The following is a 16,440-nucleotide window of genomic DNA, read 5'->3' as shown; positions in this document are numbered from 1 at the left end:
GATGTTGGCAGATTGACTGGGTCAATTAAAGAAAGTGACCCAGCATTGTGCTAAGAGAATCAGTCACTTAGTTAGGACACCATAAAACCCCACATGTCCAGGAGAACGAAATGTGCAGTTTTATCCCCATTAAATAACCCTAATTTTAGCATAGGAACACTCAGGGGAGTATTCTAGAAATGACTGGGCACCACAGCAAATTTTTGAAGGCCCTCAGCTACTTCCCCACAACCCCATCCTCCAATCCAACCCCATTCCTGCAGCTAGTGAAGATCGCCCACACTTGCTATACTACCCCCCCCCCCCCCCCCCCCCCCACACTTAATCATATAACAAATCTGAAACTAAAAACAACATCCGGGTTAGATTTTTTTTTGTTGCAATTCTGGGGTTGTGGAACCTGCAAGTGGCGCGGTGACCCCATTCATTTCTATCGCTGCACTGCTACATTGCAATCCATGGTCGTGCACAAGATCTCCATGTAGCCCAAGTCAAACACACGAACATTGCACCAAACAATGTGCACTGCTATACATCAGTATTGTAGGCTAGGGATCAGCAACCTTCAGCCCTCCAGCTGCTGTGAAACTACAACTCCCAGCATGCACAGTGAAAAGAGGATTCTAGGAGTTTTAGTTTCAGAATAGGTGGACTGCTGGACGTTGCTGATCCCTGATGTAGGCCATCAAGTACTAATTATGAGGGTCTGAACTTCAGGTCTCCCCAAGATAAGTCGAGGGACATAGCAACGTAGAGGAAACAGAGAAAGGGGAAACGTTACTTTCAGTCCTAGGTAACACCACAGATAACACAGTGATCATTCTCTGAGTACAGATGTCACCTGCAGCACTAAGTAACACCATGGATAACATAGTAATATCTCTGAGTACAGACAGTAGATGTTACCTGCAGTCCTATGTAACACCACAGATAGCACAGTGATAAATTTGAGTACAGATAGCAGATGCTACCTGCCGTCCTATGCAACTCCTCAGATAACAGTAATAACTCTTTCAGTACAGATAATGTAGTAGATGTCACCTGTAGTCCTATGTAACACTACACATAACACAGTGATAACTCTCTGATTAATTACTGATACCTGAAGTTACCTGCAGTCCTATGTAACACCACAGATAACATACAGTGAATACAGATAATGTATTAGATGTTACCTGTCTGGATGAAGACTCCTCACTGATAGGGGCCTTGGCGAAAAGGGGAGGGGGGCCTCACCTAACTGCTACCTGGCTCCTGCAGTTATCAATAGGCTCTTCCTCTGTCTAACGCAGTACTGGATAAAGGAGTCAGACTGTAATATGTCAGTCCCTGGGCCCCTGCTGCCACCCTGTATGTAAAAAATGGTCCGTCCTCCTGCGCTGCCCGGCCGTTGTCCAGGCCCTGGGCCCTCTGCTGGTGCAGGCCTCATAGCAGCTGCTACGATGGTAGTTATGCCCCTGGGAACATTATTACACGGCAGGTCAGTATTTTAAATAAGTAGTTGTTAGCAAAAAACAGGAATGAAAATCGCTGTGAAAAATGACTATGAAAGGGTGTGTACCACTTCTGTGTTTTGGACCAGATCTGCAATATACTGATCTAAATACACAAATTATGAAACTGACCTTATATCCAGACAGAAAGGCCACATCAGTGCACATAGTTTGCAGTAGATGTGAAGGGAACCTGACATGTTTTACATGCAGTCCTATCTGAAGGCAGCATGTTCTGTAGAGCAGGAGGAGCTGAGCCAAGCTGTTGTATAGTTTTATGGGAAAAGAATTGGCAAAACTTGTACTTTATATTTTTAAATCTTTGCTCATTCTGTGACTAGGAGTCCAGTGGGTGGTTCACTCAGTAATTGATAGCTATCTCTATGCCCAGTCATACAGTGACTAGGACAACCCACTTGACTACTAAACCTGAAATAAGCAGAGATGTAAATGAATAAGTTAAAGGGCATCTGTCTGCAGACTTGTACCTATGACACTGGCTGACCTGTTACATGTGCACTTGGCAGCTGAAGGCATCTGTGTTGGGCCCATGTTCATACACTGCGTGCAGAATTATTAGGCAAATGAGTATTTTTACCACATCATCCTCTTTATGCATGTTGTCTTACTCCAAGCTGTATAGGCTCGAAAGCCTACTACCAATTAAGCATATTAAGTGATGTGCATCTCTGTAATGAGAAGGGGTGTGGTCTAATGACATCAACACCCTATATAAGGTGTGCATAATTATTACGCAACTTCCTTTCCTTTGGCAAAATGGGTCAAAAGAAGGACTTGACAGGCTCAGAAAAGTCAAAAATAGTGAGATATCTTGCAGAGGGATGCAGCACTCTTAAAATTGCAAAGCTTTTGAAGCGTGATCATCGAACAATCAAGCGTTTCATTCAAAATAGTCAACAGGGTCGCAAGAAGCGTGTGGAAAAACCAAGGCGCAAAATAACTGCCCATGAACTGAGAAAAGTCAAGCGTGCAGCTGCCAAGATGCCACTTGCCACCAGTTTGGCCATATTTCAGAGCTGCAACATCACTGAAGTGCCCAAAAGCACAAGGTATGCAATACTCAGAGACATGGCCAAGGTAAGAAAGGCTGAAAGACGACCACCACTGAACAAGACACACAAGCTGAAATGTCAAGACTGGGCCAAGAAATATCTCAAGACTGATTTTTCTAAGGTTTTATGGACTGATGAAATGAGAGTGAGTCTTGATGGGCCAGATGGATGGGCCCGTGGCTGGATTGGTAAAGGGCAGAGAGCTCCAGTCCGACTCAGACGCCAGCAAGGTGGAGGTGGAGTACTGGTTTGGGCTGGTATCATCAAAGATGAGCTTGTGGGGCCTTTTCGGGTTGAGGATGGAGTCAAGCTCAACTCCCAGTCCTACTGCCAGTTTCTGGAAGACACCTTCTTCAAGCAGTGGTACAGGAAGAAGTCTGCATCCTTCAAGAAAAACATGATTTTCATGCAGGACAATGCTCCATCACACGCGTCCAAGTACTCCACAGCGTGGCTGGCAAGAAAGGGTATAAAAGAAGAAAATCTAATGACATGGCCTCCTTGTTCACCTGATCTGAACCCCATTGAGAACCTGTGGTCCATCATCAAATGTGAGATTTACAAGGAGGGAAAACAGTACACCTCTCTGAACAGTGTCTGGGAGGCTGTGGTTGCTGCTGCATGCAATGTTGATGGTGAACAGATCAAAACACTGACAGAATCCATGGATGGCAGGCTTTTGAGTGTCCTTGCAAAGAAAGGTGGCTATATTGGTCACTGATTTGTTTTTGTTTTGTTTTTGAATGTCAGAAATGTATATTTGTGAATGTTGAGATGTTATATTGGTTTCACTGGTAAAAATAAATAATTGAAATGGGTATATATTTGTTTTTTGTTAAGTTGCCTAATAATTATGCACAGTAATAGTCACCTGCACACACAGATATCCCCCTAAAATAGCTAAAACTAAAAACAAACTAAAAACTACTTCCAAAAATATTCAGCTTTGATATTAATGAGTTTTTTGGGTTCATTGAGAACATGGTTGTTGTTCAATAATAAAATTAATCCTCAAAAATACAACTTGCCTAATAATTCTGCACTCCCTGTATGTGCCTGTATTGCTGAGAAGAATGACATTTTAATATATGCAAATGAGCCTGTAGGAGCAACGGGGGCGTTGGCATTACTCCTAGAGGCTCTGCTTTCTCTGCAACTTCTGTGCCCTCTGCACTTTGACAGGGCCAGGTGTGATCACATTTACACTGCCTGGTCCTGTCAATCAAAGGGCAGAGTCTCTAGGTGGAACGACAATGTCCCCATATCTTTCGCTTTATAAGACGCACTCCCCCCCCCCCCCCCAAAAAAAAAGTGGGGGGGAAATGGCCGTGCGTTTTTATAAAGCGAATACTAGTGAGCACTTCCATTATACACGCAGTCAGGTGACAGAGCAGCGCAGGCCGGGAAGACAGGGGAGCGTCACATCTGCCGGAGGTGGAGAGGAGCCGCGGCGCAGGATAGGTAAGAGATGGTTTTTATTTTAATCTGATCTGAGGTCTTATGGGGGTCTCACTATGGGCTGATATAAGGTCTGATGGGGGTCTTACTATGTGGGCTGATCTGAGGTCTAATGGGGGTCTAACTATGGGCTGATGGGGTTCTGACATGAAGGGCTGATGGGGTTCTGACATGAAGGGCTGATGTGATGTCCTGATAAGGGGGTCAGATGTGATGTCCTGATAAGGGGGTCAGATGTGATGTCCTGATATGGGGGTCTAATTTGATGGCCTGATATTAATGGGGGTCTGATCTGATGTCCTGATATTTATGGGGGTCTGATCTGAGGATCTGATATGAGGTCTGATGAAAAATATTTTTTATTTTATTTCCCTACTCTTAAACCTGGGGTGCGTCTGATCATTAGGTGCATCTTATAAAGCGAAAAATACAGTATTTTCATATATTAAAACATAGTTTTTCTCAGCAATTCGGACACATGAACATGGGACCAACACGGATGCCTTCAGCTGCCAAACACACATGCAACAGGTCAGCCATTTTGATAGGTACAAATCTGCTGATAGATGCACTTTTATCTGAATGATTTCCTATAAACTATCTAACAATCTGTTCAGCTCCTCCTACTCTATAACTTGCTGCCTGCCAATGAGACACCATGTTCAACGGGACAAGTTATTTTTATTGACAACCTGTCACCACGCAATTCAGTGCAATCTGCAGGCAGCATGTTATATAGAAGGAAAAGCTGAGCAAATTGATATATAGTTTTGTCAGAAAAGATTCAGTAAAACTTTATTTTATACATAATATATATTTAAAATCTCAGCTTTTTCTGACTTAATTGTACATGGGGCCATATCATAAATGACTGATAGCATTCCTTGTGAAGTCTGTATACAGAGGTACACGTAACTGTTAGTCACTAATAGTTGTACACGGTGGAGGTGTTATCAGTGATTTATAGCATTCTCTGTGTAAGTGTGTATACAGAGATAGCTGTCAGTCACTGATAGTTGTACATGGGGAGGTATTATCAGTGACTGATAGCATTCTCTGTGTAAGTGTGTATACAGAGATAACTGTCAGTCACTGATAGTAGTACACGGAGGAAGTGTTATCAGTGATTGAGAGCATTCTCTGTGTTAGTGTATATACATAGATAACTGTCAGTCACTGATAGCGGTACACAGGAGAGGTGTTATCAGTGATTGATACCATTCTCTGAGTAAGTGTGTATACATAGATAACTGTCAGTCACTGATAGCGGTACACAGGGTTGGTCTTAAGTTAGAAAGAGCAGAGGTTTAAATGTATAAATTGCAAGATTTACTGTCTCTTTTCCCATAAACGGAGCCAGGTTCTCTTTAAGGCTTCTTTCACACGAGCGTGACGAATTAGGTCCGGATGCGTTCAGGGTGCATTCAGTGAAACTTTCACCATTTTGCAAGCAAGTTCAGTCAGTTTTTCAGTTGTTCAGTTTTTTTCCGCGTGGGTGCAATGCGCTTTGATGCGTTTTTCACGCGCGTGATAAAAAACTGAAGGTTTACAAACAACATCTCCTAGCAACCATCAGTGAAAAACGCATTGCATCCGCACTTGCTTCCGGATGCAAGGCGTTTTTCACTGAAGCCCCATTCACTTTTATGGGGCCAAGGCTGCGTGAAAAATGCAGAATATAGAACATGCTCATGTACACAGACCCATCGAAACGAATGGGTCCGGATTCAGTGCGGGTGCTATGCGTTCACGTCACGCATTGCACCCGTGCGGAAAACTCGCTCGTGTGAAAGGGGCCTAAGTGTTCCATGTTTTTCACCACTAGAAGCTGCTAAGGAACAACTGGAGTAGCAGACTGGAAAATGAAGAAACATCTGCGATAAAAAGAGCTGTGTGCACAGTCAAAATATTACAAGAAGCTAGATAGCTATTCATTTTATTTTCTGGCAGCATCCAGGCAGTTATCTTCTCTTCAGAGCACAGCACTATTTGTATATGCATGATGTTCGCACACAAGGGCTGATTGTGCTGTCTCGGCCACACAAACTGCTGGAATCAGATTTCCTATTTTAGCGCATTAGAAAAGCTACTATAAATAATCCTAATAAAATATTCTTCACTCCATGCTCTCTGGGTAAGTATTCTGTACCAAGCAGTCTAACCAAGATTATTCTGTATTGACGGAACAGTCAACCGTATATCTTAATAATAGGGTCGCGATTATGGGAGCTGCTATGAATTACTATGAAGCATGTATACAAGGATGGTTGATGATTGCCCCTGCTAACTTATATACAGTATATTCATCATTTGTATGTAGCACAGGCTGTAGAAAGATACACTGGAGAAATGCATCTAGAGCTGATAGATCTCAGCAAATACATCAGCCACGTTCAGTAAACTTTGAAATATATTTGAAGGGGGTTGTCCAGTTTCCGATATTGATGAACTATCTTCAGGATAGGTCATAAATATCAGATCGGCCGGAGTTCTACTCCCGGCACCCCCGTCAATTAGCTATTTCAGAAGCCCTGGTATGAGATCTGCATTCTCTTCAGTGTTTACCTGCTGGCAGCGAGCAGTGTTAATTATAGCTCCTCTGTCCCGTTCACTTGAATGGGTTGGGGTGTAACTACAATTGTTCTGTACCGTTCAAATGGATACGCCTGATTACCACTGCAATGTTGATGGCGAGCAAGTAAACAGTGAAGAGAATGCTTTGCTCATACCAGCTCTGCGTTCTCTTCAAACAGCTAATCGTCAGGGGTGCTGGGAGTGGCCCCCCTGCCAGTCTGATATTGATGACCTATAGTGAAGATGGGTCATCAATCATTATTGGAAACGAGACAATCCCTTTAACTTCTCAATACTTTGGGACTAAACTTGTCATCGCATTTATGAAATAGAAATAATAGAATAGAAAGAAGATAATATACAATAAAAGAGGTAATACTTCTGGTGTATCGTTGGGAGTTACATGCACTAGAAAACAAAATCTGTTCCAGCAAGGGAGCTGGTGTAGAGTTCCGGTGTAATGTGCACCAGTTTTCTGACACACATGCTGTTTAGGCCCCATGCATGCAACCGTATGTGTTTTGCGGTATGCAAACCACAGTTCCGCAAAACGCGGACACCGGTCGCGTTCATGCCTCCACTTTTTTCATGTTTATAGAAATGTCCTATCCTTGTCCACAGAACGGACTAGAATAGCGTGTAGTTTTTAAAATGGTGTCATTTATCGGGGGTTTCTACTATGCAAGCCCCACAAAGTGACTCCATAACTATACGGGTCCTTAAAAAAGTGGGTTTTCCTTAAATTTTAAAATTTGCTTCTAAATTTCTAAGCTTTCTAACTTCCTAAAAAAATAAAATGACATTTACAAAATAAGGCCAACATAAAGTAGACATATGGGGAATGTAAAGTAATAAATATTTTATGAAGTATCACGATCTCTCTTAAAAACAGAGAAATTCTGATTTTGAAAATAGCAAATTTTCTGAAAATTTGGGATTTTTTTATGCATAAAGGTAAAACGTATCAACTCAAATTCACCACTTACATGAAGTATGATGTCTCACAAGATAACAATCTCAGAATGGCTTGGATAAGTAAAAGCGTTCCAAAGTTATTACCAGATAAACTGGCACATTTAAGATTTGAAAAATGGGGCTCCGGCATTTGATCCAAACTGGCTGTCGCTTGAAGGGGTTAATGCTACTTTTTAAAGTACATATGTCTTGCTATGTTATTGTTACCTTAGAACCAATGTATTTTATGGGGGTTAATAAAATAATATACCAACATCCTTAGGGTATGTTCAAGTGTGGCGGATAGGCTGCCGATTTTCTTCTGGATATGTGGGCGAAATATTCGTAGCATAAAGTAGCAGCAAAGTGGATGAGATTTTGACAGATTTCATTTACACACTGTGGAATGAAATGTGCTTGGAAATTGTGCAGATTTTAAAACATGTCAATTTATATTGCAGATTTCACCCTTTATAATTCATAGAACGAAAACAAAATTTATGATCAAGTATAAAACGCTCACATTTCACAGCAAATTTTATCGATTCCACAACTGATTTTGTGTGTGTTTGTGTGTACATACCCTTGAAGTTTAAATCTACCTTTACACTTTCATGCAACAACCATAAATTATTATAGGAGAAAAGTTAAGATTTAGCATAAAAAATGTTTATACAGTCCAACAGTCTACTTCTAAGTATAGCTCCACTTGAGTATTAGATTTTTGATGTCTGTTTTAATTGTGGGCAAGGCTCTCATAAGTTTTCCAGAATGTTCCTTAGATCTGTGTGGGCTTAACATATAACAAAGCAGAACACCACACAACAGTAGAGGAATAATGTGAGTGGAGAGTTTGGAACCAACACGTTTCAATCTCTAAAGGTGGCCATACACATTAGATAAACGTTGGTTGATGATTTAACAGCAGTTGAACATACAATCATCTGGTAAGCGATCCTTTCACAGACACAATCATACACCTTTTAGTTCATATTGATCATTACAGTTTTTTAAACTGCCCATACATGTTCAATGAAACTGCCCATACATGTTCAATGAAACTGCCCATACATGTTCAATGAAACGAGGAGATAGACGAAAGACTTTCTGGAAACTTTATTTTAAAGAAAGATTTTGAACAAAAGATCTTTCATCCAACTATGAGATAAAAATATTAAACGCACTCAACTTCTTTTTGAACTATAATGGTCTGTCATTGGTCAGCTAAAACAATTGTTCATTGTTAAATTTCAACCTACGAATGTTGATTTTGATTGAAATTGTCCATTTGATCAACTTTAGACTAATGTGTATGGCCACCTGCAGCCTGCAATCTTCTGTAATCTCCCTTACTATGCTTTATAATACTAATAATGTATTTTAGTAGCCTGCACCATGTGTACTATAAATTATGATTCTGCTTTTGAAAACAGAATATAAACAAAATTCCTGAAGTTCCAGACTATTCTTCTGCCTTCAAGAAATGCCATTCCCAATTTACGGACACAGCGGACTACAGGAGACATGGAAGGAACACCTGGCAAGATGAAAGCGCCATATATGCCAATAGAGAAGTGAAACATAAGGTCTTCAAACCAACCTGCCCCATCACACCACATCTTTGAAGCTAAAATATATTCTTGAGCTCAGATGATGTCATTATAGATTGATTTAGACGTCTCAATTATAACTTTTTTATAATATTGAAACTAAATATGAAAATGACTACCTGGATAGTGTATTTTAACTTATTTTGCACAGAGATGTCAGTCATTTAGTAAAGATGAAACTACTCAGCCTCAGCTGTCACGTGATTCTTACTAAATAAATATTATACGAAAACTTTTCATTCTAATAAAATGTCTGTCCCTTAATCCACCTAGAGTTGCCCATGTTTTTAGGGATAGGACGATGTATTGGTGAAATCTTCTCTTTTTGAGATCCCAGGGTCAACATGGTCTAGCTGCTACCTATAAAGAAAAATAGCAATTAGAGATGTGCTAAAGAGCGTGAACTTTATTTTCTCCTGATCATAAAAAGACTAGCTAATACATTGAATGGGAATAGCAAAAATTTTTGAAAAGCCTACAAAATTACCCTATGGTGCTACTGCTGTATGTTGCCTGTTTTAGGTTCCTAAGTTATAGTAGAAAAAACTAAATAGAGTGTATAGGGTATGCGTCCTTTACCACAATGGAACAAATATAAGTGAATTTGGGACGCTAAAACAAAATAATAAATCTTTATTAACTTATTTTGTAAGAATAAGGGGTAAATACTGTGTCACTGCATCCGCAGCGAAAACAATCAAAACTAATATGTGGGGCGTCACCTAGAGCAGCCGTGCAGGCGGCACTACAGCCACCGCATGGCGAACGGTGAGTCCCTCACACTAAACCCACCAACACACTAAGTTATAGTAGGGCTTAAAGTGTACCTATCCTTGTGTGTTTTTTATATATAATATTTTTTGTCTAAATTTAATAGTATATCTCATAAAGTTAAAAAATGAAATTAAGCCTTCTTACAGCCACCATTAGGGGGAGCTAACTTACACACAAAGGGAAAGATCAACAATAAAATTATTGTTGATCCTTATTTGTAATTTACACATAGTGCATAGCCATATTCTGGTGTTTAGTGGTGTGCACTGTGGTTCACAAAACTCATGTACTCTACTGGGAAATACAGTATCCGAATATATAGGTAACTCTAATAATAAATACAGTAACTAAATAAAGCCATACTATGACTGCATAACAGCACCACACAGCGGCTTAATAAAAGCACCGCACCGTGACTGCATAACATCATAATCATCCAGTAGCTGAATAACACCACCATACCATGACTGAATAAAGTTATCAGATACTTCACAAGTGCTCTGCAGAATATCACCACGGTACAGACTGGACAAATTAATAAAATACTGATTAGAAGCAGTCAAAGGCAAAATGAACAGCTAAATCCAGTAACTCACAGATAACATCTTATCTGATTGGAGTCATTTTCCCATCTTTTCCATCTGGCTCAAACCATCATGATGTCTTCTTCCAGCCATGATTCGCCTCTGCAAAGATTGCCACACAGACATCTTTCACACCCTGCTTCGCTAAATCCCCCATTCTTCTTTTACCCCTAATAATGTCTCTGCTGAGAGAATTTGGAGTAGCAATGTAGGCAGAAATGTGGTGGACACGGGGGGGAGGGCTGACAGTTCGTGGATATTGGGGGAGATTTATCAAAACTGGTGTAAAGGAAAACTGGTTTATTAACCCATAGCAACCAATCAGATTCCACCTTTCATTTTTCTGAGATTCTTTGGAAAATGAAAGGTGGAATCTGACTGGTTGCTGTGGGTAACTAAACCAGTTTTCCTTTACACCAGTTTTGAAAAATCTCCCCCATTGTGTCTATAAATTGGGTGGGGGGCATGCTGTTTAGACATTGGGGTATGCTCACAATATGAGTATGCCACGTATGATAAATGTCCCTATGCTGAGAAATTTTACAGTTCACATTGAGAGAAACTGCTCTTTGCTGCTCTCCATGACCTGCCGTAGCTTGACACACCTGAAATGCCACGAAAGACCCACTCAGCCAGTCACTGAGGTGGGTCAACTCTAAGGCCACTGATTGACCTTTCTTATCGTTTCCAGCATGTCAAGCCAGGATGGGCGGTAGAGAGCAGCAAAACAATAAGGGAATGGCATTGACAGGGAATCTTTGGAAGTGATTGTCTTCTTTTTGACATTATGTAGCTATTTTTTCTTCTCTTCCTGGAAAACCTCTTAAAGGGGTTATCCGCCTTTTTTATGACTGATGATCTATCTTTTGGATAGGTCACCAGAATCAGATCAGCAGGGGTCGATTCACTTCATTGGGGCTGAGTTGCTCCTAGGCCTCTTGAACTATGGTCGTAACGTCACTAGTCTACGGGAAGTTTTGAGAAGGCTGTAGTGCTACTGCGAGTGTCACTGCCTTCTCAAACAGATGATTGTTCGGGATCCCGGGTGTGGGACCCCCACCGATCAGATGCCGATGACTAGGGATGAGCGAAGATACCACTTGGAACCGAAACTGAGTTCGGGTAATGTTTTTTTACAGTACAAATTCATTTATAAATTTATTACCTGAAGTCTTGCGAGACTTTGCAAAGCAATAACTTCAGCTCATCGGAGCCAATACATTCTAACACTGTACGGAGCTCCTGCTCCGTACAGTATTAGAACAAAGTTTTATGCGACTTGACTACGGATGTTTCATCCGAAGTCGATTCGCTCATCCCTACTGATGACCTATTGAAAGTACAGATCATCAGTCAGAAAAAGAACAAAAAGGCAAAAAAAAAATTAAATTTTTCTTCATTTAATTAGTGGAACTAAAAACCATTCCATGTAAAAATGTTCATTAAACGAAGACAATTGGAAAGGCGGAACTTCTTTTTGAGTTTGCTGTAGGACAGTGTTCGCTTCCTGGAGCTTTAGAACTTTGCTAGTTTTTTATGATTTATCACAGGTTCATCAGTGCATGGTTCACGTAAGGAGAACTATTAATAATATGGCGTGCATTAAACAAGCCTACATCTTAACATATTGCTGACCTTAATAAAAGAAAGAATGCAATGATGGAATTTGTAAGCCAGTCATGTGCTAACGTTCGTGTTAGACGGAAAAAAAACAACAATCTTGTTCCTTTCACTATAATCAGCATGTTTCTTAAGAGACAGTTAAATCCAGAAGTCATGTTGGGTAATACAAACCGCTACTTATGGAATAAAACTGCATACTGCATGGAAAAGCTTGCAGATCTTATCAGAACAGAAAACTACTCCAACCTGTTTCCACCGACCACAGAAGAATGGTCTGTTAAATGGATTGACAAAATTGGAAGGTCTGTCCCCAGCTTAAAGGGATCATCGCTGGCAGCTTGTACACAAACTGGCGTGGGACTGCTGAAGCTTCTGCATTGAATAGGTGGGGAACTGAAGACAACCCCTTTAATTTTGTACAAACAGCAGTATTATAATAATGTAAGTGAATTGTAATCACAATCCCTTTAGCCTAAATTTGTTCGCACATATGTACAAATCAGCATAAAAGTTTGCACATGTTTAATAAATGCATGAACCTGGCTAATGAAGTCTTCTTTGTTTGTAAGAATCAGTTCACATCTGCAGCCATGTCAGTTTTTTCTTTTCTGGCATAGCAGAACAACAAAAATGACAGAATGTCAGATCCGTCACTTGACCAAGACATCAACAGCACCCGACAGACCCATGTGGGGCATATTGGGATCCTGGTGCCTGTCATTTTACCAGAAAAAATATCACTAGACCCATGGGCATATGGGACATGTATTAAGGCAGATTGCCTGGATTTGTGGGAGGGGCTGAGGTCCGCCTCCAGCCTATTTAGGGCACTCCCCTTACCTGGCTCCTGCATCATTGAGGTCTGAGCTTTGGAGAGAGGAGGTCGCTTGTGGAGTGTCTGGAGAGTTGCCTGCGAGTCGCTGAATTCCTGGGAGTTTTTCGTTGCCATCGGTTCTGGATTTGGAGCATTTCGGTTCTATTTTTCCGGCTTTACTCAGGTTCACTGTGGGTCACGTTTGCCCGTTAAACTGCGAGTCATCCATACGGTACAGCCGGGGCCTCACGGTTGCCCCCTGTACCGGTTCAATTCATTTCACCAAACGCTGCACCAATGTCACTGTTTTCTCATACAAGTCACCAGTATTTCATTTCTGTCACGCCTTGTTCATGCACAATTTGTCTACATGGTACCATTATTCCAGTCAGCACCCCTGCGGCAAGCATGCAGTCGTTTCCTGGGCAATCCCCCATTTCTGTTCATTTCATTTCACCGAATGCTGCACTAATGTCACAGCTTTCTCGCCCAGGTCACCAGCATTTCATTTCTGGCATGTCTCGTTCATGCATAAATTTATCTACACCGTATCACCACTCCGGTCAACACCCCTGCGGCATGCAGGCAGTGGTTTCTGAGTCATCCATACGGTACAGCCGGGGCCTCACGGTTGCCCCTGTACCGGTTCATTTCATTTCATCATACGCTGCACCAATGTCACGGTTTTCTCATACAAGTCACCAGTATTCATTTCTGTCACGCCTTGTTCATGCGCAATTTGTCCACACCGGACTACCATTCCGGTCAACACCTCTGCAGCATGTGGCATGGTTTCTGGCCTAATCCCCCATTTCAGTTTCATTTCATTTCATAGACGCTGCGCTAATGTCACGGCTTTCTCACAGTCACCAGTATCTCATTTTGTCATGTCTCGTTCAGCAATCTTCCCACAGGCACAACACTGCGGTCAGCACCCCTGGGGTCCAGGCTCGTTCCCTATTTCTTTTTCAGTCCATATCACCCCACAATCATCCACATTCATGCCCCCCCCCCCCCTCCTCATGTTCATGTGCACGGCTGCAGGAGCACAAATGCGTATGAGTTATTTCATACGGTACAGCAGGGCCTCACGGTTGCCCCTGTACCGGTTCATCTCACTTCATCAATGCGCACCAATGTCACGGTTTTCATGCAAGTCACCAGCATTCATTTCTGTCACACCTGTTTCATGCATATTCATTCACAAACCGCACCACCATTCCGCTCAACAGCTCTGGCAGCATGCGACCAATGGTTCGTGGATTAAATCCCCCCCCCCTTTTTTTCCATGGTTCTTTTCACACACACTGCATCCATGTCACGGCTGCTCGCAGCAATCACCGGCAGCTCATTGCTCATGCCTATTCTGGCGTCTCCCCACAGGACCGTCACTCCGGTCAGCCCCCTGATGGTTCTAGCCCCATTCCCCATTTCTGGGTTTCACCCCTCAAACATCCAACATTCATGCCCTCCCCCCCCCCCTCCACTCCCCTACCCTCCTCGTTTTCCAGGTACACAGCACAGGGGCCAGCTGCGGTACACCCGGCACACCCCCCATTCATTTCAAACTTCACTGGGCTTGCCGCGGCGCGGACATCCCCACCGCCTCCTGCCTGTTTGCCACTCCTCCTGCCGCGCGGCCGATGGCGCCCGGCCGCGTCCTGGGGCCTGGTCTGCGCATGCGCGGCCGGGGTTCTGCGCATGCGCGGCGATTTCATCGGCGCATGCGCGGTGTCCCGGCGGCCGTGGGGGGACTCCGGACGAATGGGTTCAAAAATAAATGGCTTTCATTTTTCCTATGCTCCAAAATGTCACTCCTTACAAACAGTCACATAATCCTCCAAGCATGTTCCACATGATTCATTTTCACTTCACCAACAACGTTCATGGCCCCCCCCCCCCCGGTCATTTAGGTGCGCTGTCACGGGGGCAGCGGCGGTGCAACCTGCACCCCCCCCCCCATTCATTTCACCTCCACTGGGCTTACCGCTGCCCTGACATCCCCTCCCCACCACCTCCTGCCTGGTTACCGCTCCTCCTGCCGCGCGGCCGATGGCGCCCGGCCGCGTCCTGGTGCCTGGTCTGCGCATGCGCGGCCGGGGTTCTGCGCACGCGCGGCGATTCCGTCGGCGCGTGCGCGGTGTCCCGGCGGCCGTGCGCGCCGCTTCTGTTGCGGGGGGGCGCCGTCGGACGGCAGGGGAGCCTTCCAGCACGCCCCTTACAGTCATATAACACCCCAGCAGCCCACACAAAGAAAAGAAAAATAAATAAAAAATAAATAAATAAATAAAACGCCATCAAACACCTTTTTGGAATAAACATGAAGATTATAAGCCAGGCCCTCTTGTCCAAAATCAATGCATGATCTTATAAATGCTCTTCTGGCTGAAAGGGCATAACTTCCCATACACACACTCAGCTGCAAAGAGACTGTCTCAAAAGGGTTCTTCACCTTTTGCTAACAATGATCTACCCTTTGGATAGGTCATCAGCTTAAAAAAAAAAAAAAAAATTTAATAATGGAAGCGGAGGAGTCATCGTCTGGTCATCCGAAAAAAATAAAAATAAATAAATAAATAAAAAAAATAAAATAAAATAAAATAAAAATAAAAATAAATATATATTATAATTGTTTCATCATAATCAATAAATAGGTGGAAATTGCAGGGACACGGTCCAAATATTCCATTAAATTGCCGGCACGCGCTTTCCGCCTGGGCATGGCCACACGGCACGCACTGGTCTCTTTTCACACCAGGCGCAAGCTGTCGTTTCATGAACAACCACCATGATCCTCCCGGTCGTGTATATGTACCATATGCATTTGCACATTTCATCACACTATTTTATGTCTACCCTCCCCCTTTCTTTTTTCAGGCGGTCAACCTATATTGTATTTTGCACTACCATGTATCCGGAGAATTTTTCTTACCACCAGGTACGTTCACCTGCTCATTAACAAAAGTCTTCCTTACATTTCGAATAATCCCGTTAGGGTTAGCGTGCTGGCTTTAGGGGCACCATCATCCCACTAGGTTACCCCCTTCTTGGCTTCGCCAGCAGTTAGTGGTCCCACGAGGCCGACACCCCGCCTCAAACGTACAGAGGCACCCGCCCAACGCGCCACCTCGTTAGTAATCCGCCTCGCGTGTTGCATAGAGAGGGCCTCACCTGTCACTCCCTTCCCCTAGTCCTGTCTTACAGTCACCGAGAGGCCAACACTCCTGCCACTACCACAAGTGGCCTCATTAACCCCTCGCGCCAAATCATAGGTAGAGCCTCTCAAGCCGCTTGGCAATTAGCAGGGCCTCATCTGTCACCATGCAAGTATAATTTTTTCGCCGTCCGGCCTAGCTAGCCAGCACGATCCTGTGTTTCCCCAAGCTAATCAACTGTTTTGTTTTACTATATCTCTGGAAGGGAAAGAGAACTTCTCCCTACCTGGCACCCCTGCTAGATCCGTCACTGCTACCCAGGGAGACG

General features: G+C 43.0%; 1 protein-coding gene across 1 annotated transcript in view; it reads left to right on the top strand.

Annotated features, from left to right (window-relative positions):
- Window positions 1-9,509, top strand: part of C2H9orf135 (chromosome 2 C9orf135 homolog) — a 55,586-nt gene extending 46,077 nt beyond the window's left edge. Inside the window, exon 6 of the mRNA XM_040417089.1 lies at window positions 8,986-9,509. Within this exon, the coding sequence (XP_040273023.1) occupies window positions 8,986-9,177 (192 nt within the window). The 3' untranslated portion in view covers window positions 9,178-9,509. The remainder of the gene's footprint in view (window positions 1-8,985) is intronic.
- The last annotated feature ends 6,931 nt before the right edge of the window (window positions 9,510-16,440 follow it).

Source organism: Bufo bufo, chromosome 2, assembly GCF_905171765.1.
Source record: "Bufo bufo chromosome 2, aBufBuf1.1, whole genome shotgun sequence".
NCBI lineage: Eukaryota > Metazoa > Chordata > Amphibia > Anura > Bufonidae > Bufo > Bufo bufo.
The sequence above is the reverse complement of the archived record's forward strand: the minus strand, read 5'-3'. Positions and strand labels throughout refer to the sequence as shown.